Source organism: Anneissia japonica, unplaced genomic scaffold (assembly GCF_011630105.1).
Source record: "Anneissia japonica isolate Jap-2015-1 unplaced genomic scaffold, ASM1163010v1 scaffold14557_len124090_cov123, whole genome shotgun sequence".
NCBI lineage: Eukaryota > Metazoa > Echinodermata > Crinoidea > Comatulida > Comatulidae > Anneissia > Anneissia japonica.
Window position 1 is genome coordinate 56584 of NW_022685641.1, and position 6368 is coordinate 62951.

General features: G+C 34.4%; 1 protein-coding gene across 1 annotated transcript; it reads right to left on the reverse strand.

The window, feature by feature from the left end:
- Window positions 1–1792: 1792 nt before the first annotated feature.
- LOC117111763 lies at window positions 1793–6241 on the reverse strand. Its single transcript, XM_033254762.1, has 6 exons — window positions 6097–6241; window positions 5748–5964; window positions 5333–5371; window positions 4632–4925; window positions 3341–3676; window positions 1793–2593 (listed from the first exon to the last, which is right to left on the reverse strand). The coding sequence occupies exons 2-6, from the start codon at window positions 5848–5850 to the stop codon at window positions 2289–2291; spliced, it is 1077 nt and encodes a 358-aa protein (XP_033110653.1). The 5' UTR covers window positions 5851–5964; window positions 6097–6241; the 3' UTR covers window positions 1793–2288.
- Window positions 6242–6368: the final 127 nt, after the last annotated feature.

Here is a 6368-nt window from a genome sequence, read left to right on the forward strand (position 1 = left end):
TTTAGTTTAATAAGTACCGTAGGGGGCCAAACGGGTCCCCTTAATAGGGGTGTCCCTCCCCTTTTTATATAAAAAATATATTTAGCTTACTATTGGAGGAATGCATAAGGCATGAATAGAGTGACTCAAAAATATAAGAACACATGCAGTAGGCCTATACTGATGTTCACACTAAATAGAGGCAGAATATATTTGACCATTTGGTACACCAAGAAATTCAGAAAGTGTCCGATTAATAAGGGTGTGCCCTTCATAGACGTTGCCCCCCTCCCCCAATCCCCATCTGTTCACTGAAAGTGTCGATCACCTTAAGGGTGTCCAAAACTAGGGGATCTACTGTATTACATTGGCCGTATATTTTGTATCTTGGACGCCATTTCTATGGTAACCGTGGTTTGGGTCGTGGAAAGCTATGTCAGAACATTCTGGGTCCTAGGAGTAATCAACAATTTTCAGGCATCTTCTTGACTTATGAAATTCCATTGCGGACGAAAAGTGAGGGGACCACCCCTCCTAACAATATGTGGGGATACGTGACCCCTGCTGATGATCTGCGCCCATGGATGCATAAGAATGCACATCACTTCAGCCTCAACATGGTTGTGGCTGAGGTGCGAAAAGTTTGGGAATATCGACCTCAATAATACATAATAATTATAATTATATATAATTTCGTAATACAATTTAGAGGGTACGATCGCACCGTCTGCACCCCCGCATCTGCCCCAGCTTCCCCATCCTTTGAAAATTGACTAAATAAACATTTGAAACCCCTAAATTATAAATTTGTTCAGGGGGCCCTGGACCACTTTTGAAAGATTTTGAGTAATGTCTGACACGCCCACTTTGCTCTGGTTGGGGACATGGGAACCTCCCTGTCGGTCAATTCCTGGAGCTGCTACTGTTTCAGAACCCATTAAGCACATTTATCTGGAGGTCGTGGGTTCAATTCTACACGATATACTTGCAACATTCTTTTCCAAAGTATTTTTGGATGTGCAGTACTGGGTATACTGCAGAAGAGTACGCGAAATCAGCATACTTCGGTTTGGGTGCTGGCATGGTATTCAAATTTCACTTCTTTTTATTTTGTGGTTTTGGTTTCCGTTCCATCTTTACACATGCCTGATAGCACTTAGAGACTTTTTGTATTTTGCACTCTATAAATTAATAACCATTAACCATTAACCATAAGATAATACTAAGTTATATTTCATTTAAAGCCCAACTCAGACAGTGCCGTACGACAACACATTCCGACGTAATAAGCAGCTTCCGATTTGGACGATGCTGAATTCTACGACGGCCAGTGGAGCGTGAAACCGTACTGCGCATGCGAATACATGGGGAAGTCGTTCATTGTGTGGATTTGACAACAGACTTTAAGCGATTTGGCGGTGTGTTGACTGGGCAACGTAAGTTATATAAACAAGCGTTGAGACGGGAAGTGCATAGTACAACGTTCGTGGTTGACTGAATTCCCCGTCGCCCATTTCGAAAGCTCGCTAATATATCGTCGGGGAGTCTTCAGGGCAATGAATTGGGCTTTGAACATTCTGAAACTAAAGACGCATTGAAACTTGAAACTCAGTGCTAGAGGAAACAGTATTTTGAATTGCTTAATTTATGTATTTTATTAAATAATTAGTTATCAATTGAAAATTAAGTAAGAATTGTTGAATTTTCGATAATCAGAATAGTAAAATGTTCGTAAATTTGTAAAACAAATTGTTTATTAAGAATTGTTTTCTTCACGATGCCATCACAAATGGTGTATCACATTTATTGCATCACAAATGGTGTATCATATATATTGAATAATAATATTAATTTGACCTTTAACGTAATATAAGTAATAATTTATAATTTAAATTGCATAATGAATATAGACGTACATACACTTTATATACATTAGAAAGTATAATACAGTCCAAGTATTGAAATGCACGTCATTGTGTTGGGATTCAATATTTCGACATTATGTCATTACCAGGATTTTAATACTTAGAGTATGTATTATATTTTCTTATCTAGGATTATTCAGTAGACATTTCGGTTTTTATACACATATTTTCAAAAGAAAAAGTTGACATTAATGTTTTCATTTTGTATTCAATATCTACAGTATGACAGCATCAAAAGCATGCAGTTTAAATGATCGAAAGGCGAGTAAAATAAAATTTCCTAATTAAAAAGTGTCCTAATGTGGTACTGTGGTGTATGTAACCACGGTAAAATTATATTCTGGTGTAACTTTTTTATTGCACTGTTATCTTTAAAATGTTCTTTTACACCTTTGCTTCAATTTTGCCATATTTGTTCTGGTAGTATGACTCAAGTTCATCCTTGATATCTATTCGTTCAACTTTGCTCAGTATTTCACTAATTGTTTTGAGATGATTTACTTCAGCTTTCTGTCTTTCTCGCCACAGTACCAACATTTCAATACAGGCATCTACAATTGGTGGTGAAAAGTCTGACTCAATTCGATTTATTTCATGTTTCTCCATACCAAGGTAGATGCCGAAATTTGTCAAATCTTTGCCATCAAGTTTGTCAGAGATAAACACCATGTCAATATCATCTAAGCAACCTGTAATAGAACACATACATTTCCATTAATACTGTATAGACAAATCCTTTTAGAAAAGGTGTGCTCTATTATTTAAACGGATATTCATAAAATAAACAGCAAATCTGCTTCATCAAAATATTTTCCCAATTAAAAATTATAAAGATACTAAGTGAGAGATCAGTGGTCTTGGTTAAGATACCAGGATGTCATGGATTCGATTCCCATTTGAATTTTGCAAGATTTTTTCTCACAAGTATTTGGGGATGCACTAAGTGTACAAGGAGTTCACAACTATTGTATATTATAACAGGGGTCAAGTTTGTAGAACAAATCAATGTAAAGGGTACATTGATCATGCAAGTGTGTAAAGTGACCAAGTTAGGAGAAAATAATGTTGGAATATATTTATTTGCATAAAAGAGCATGAAACGTGATGCATCAGGATCGTTTCTCAGGATGTGTGAAAATGGTAACACATTTGAAGAATAGCAGTATTTTTGTATTAGATTTTCACTAACCTTGCACAATAGATATTGAGTAACCCACATTTATGGCCTTGAATCCAGGCTACACTTAATGCACTATAATGTTATCTGGATAGGCAAAATTAATATTTTTTATTTTTTATTTGACGACAAGGGGTCTAGGCCCGTCTGAATGGGGGTGGGGAAATGTCCCCCACTGGTGCCACCACTGGACCACATAAAGTGATGCAAGGGGATGTAATGTTTCTCAGGAAGGGCAAAACAACAGATTTTCACTAACCTTGCCCTTGCGTTGGAATTTGCGGCAGATTTATCTGAGTTGGTATAACTTCTGAGTCGTCACTGTAGCCATGCCTTTCACGTACACGTTGTTCAAGTCTAAGGAGCTTCTGTTGTCTCAAACCGTTCATCATGATTGGTATTTGTTGGCTCTTTAATTGATTATCCCTCCAAGTAACCAGCAATTCCATGACGCGGTCTTCCACCAATTTGTTGTTTTTTGCTATCTTATTAATATCACTCCACTTGAGTCCAAGATGCACTCCCAGTCTCTTCCATGGTCCAGACTCCACGTTGTCACAAATGAACAGCAAATCTTGATCATTAAAACATTTTCCTAAATAAAAATGATAGATAATATACAGTGAGTAAAAAACATACTTAATGACAAGCTACAGAAAAAACATGTGAGGCTTCCTATGTATTTTAGTCAGCCAAACACAGACATGCTCCCTCCTTGTCGCATGCGAAAATTTAACCTTAGATCTAATGCCAGGACCCTTGAAGTGCCGAAATGCATTACAGATAACATTCTGCTATTCCTTTTATTGCTCAATCAACCCTCAATAAGGTGCCATTTATTTATTTATTATATTATTAAATATTTTAAATTTCAAGTATAATAAATTCATATTTAAAAAAAACATAATGTACAACTTTCATAATTAACTAATAATATTCTATTTTTATATATATATATATTTTGATATTTCATCGCATTATTGTAAGACAACTGTAAATCTTTATGTTTTTACCTATTGTATTTTACTCATCTTTTTGTAATGTATTGTTAATATTTTTATATGTAATACAATATTTGTGTATGTTTTTTTATATTTCTCATTCTATGTATTTTTTATTCTGTAATACAACAATTCCAGACTTGTTCTTCCTTTTGTAATGTTTTTTATACCGGAACCAAATAAAATTTCTGAAATCCTTGAGATACCTGCTTGTTGAATGACGAGATTTTCGTTAACTTCACCCTCAAACAATACTTCAGCTAGCTGAACTAATAATAATCTATTTTTATATATATTTATATTTTGATATTTCATCGCATTATTGTAAGCCAACTGCAAATCTTTATGTTTTTACCTATTGTATTTTACTCATCTTTTTGTAATGTATTGTTAATAATTTTATATGTAATACAATATTTGTGTATGTTTTTTTATATTTCTCATTCTATGTATTTTTTATTCTGTAATACAACAATTCCAGACTTGTTCTTCCTTTTGTAATGTTTTTTATACCGGAACCAAATAAAATTTCTGAAATCCTTGAGATACCTGCTTGTTGAATGACGAGATTTTCGTTAACTTCACCCTCAAACAATACTTCAGCTAGCTGCCTGAGCTTATGGTGTTGTAGAGCAGTGCACAGCATTTTACGTTGATGAATATCACTACTGATGTTACTCCTCCAGTAATTCATCATACTTTCGGCAGCCTTATGAGTCTGTGTACCATCAGCATTGAACATGTTAACTTTCGACCACTTAAGTCCCAAACGGACACCAAACCTTCTCCAGCTGAGACTCAAATCGTCAGAAACTGTCACAATGGTGGCGTCATCCACAAAACCTAACATGCAAGATAATTATTATAAAGAAAACATAATCTGACTAAACTGTATCTGACATGAGTTTTAGACACTTCATTTAAAAGAAAATTAAAAATTTCACCAAAAAAAATTTTTTTTTAAAAATGATACCAACGAAATTGATCCCTGGTCTACCCAAATTTCAGTACTGTTTCCACTTTCTGTTTATGCGTAACGTTGTTTAAAATACCGAATAAATAATGAAATAAGTAATTGGAAATTCGGAAAAAAATAATAGCATGAGACTTTTAAACAATTATCTAGCAGAGTACAGATGACTTTTAACCAGTTAGTTGCAACAAAACTTTTGTTTTCAATAAAACCAGCACCATCTTACATCAAATATAAAGTATGTGATTCATTATTGAAAAAAAATCCATAAACATACCTGTTGGTATATGTACTACTTGCTGAGACTGTGGACGATCTAGAGAGTAATGGAATAATACATCAAGGTAAAACAACACATTACCTTTGGTAACACAAGTTGTTTCAAATTGTTCAACCTTGCTTAATTATGTTCATTTCACATTGGTAATTTTTCTATTTCTAATATTTTCTCTCATAACAGAGCTTATAGTATGAGGAATATTTTGTATTTGGCTATTATAAAGAGTAAATCGATAGGAAACTATATGTCGCTTGTTTCTTTTTAAACATATGTCAACATGCATTAATGTGTGTTATATTGTAACATTTACAGCCAACATATTTTTACTGCATATGTGCATTCGGTTGTTTAATTTTTGTCAAAATAGATTTACCAAAGCAGACCTGAATGACATAACATAACTGTACGTTACCTTGCACTCGTGGCATGTCATCTCCAAATAGTCGACGATAGCGCAGCAATATATTGCTTCCACATGGCAGCACATCCTCGTCAAATGTGCGCACGATTTGCATGTGGGCGTTACCCGAGTCTGAACTGCATTGGCAAGCAATGTACCTCGTCAATTCAATGCCTCGTACACCACTCAGACAAAATAGCTTTAGTTCCTTTTCAAGGAAACTCAGTACCTGGAGGAGATGAAAAAATAGGTTAAATCTATGTTAAATAGTTAATGTACATTAAGGAATTGCATAAATTTAAAACATTAGAACATTCAAGTAATTCTCAAAAGTCTTTCAAATCAATGAAAGTTGTAGTACCTTTTTACACACTGTCGGTGAGGGCTCATCTTCCTGACTGGGTTCCAAGATTGCGATCGTTGTCTAGAAAACATAACATTAAGCCGCCGTCATTTGAAGACAAATATGATTTTGATACTCATTTATTCTTGGTAGTTCTAGTAGTTTCTTTTCTGTGTGTATGTTCTTTATATTTCTTATTGCAAAACAGTATTATATTTATATACAGTACTTATATTTAGGCCTATACATTTTTTTAATGATTTAAGATTGCAGTGAAGATGATGTTTATG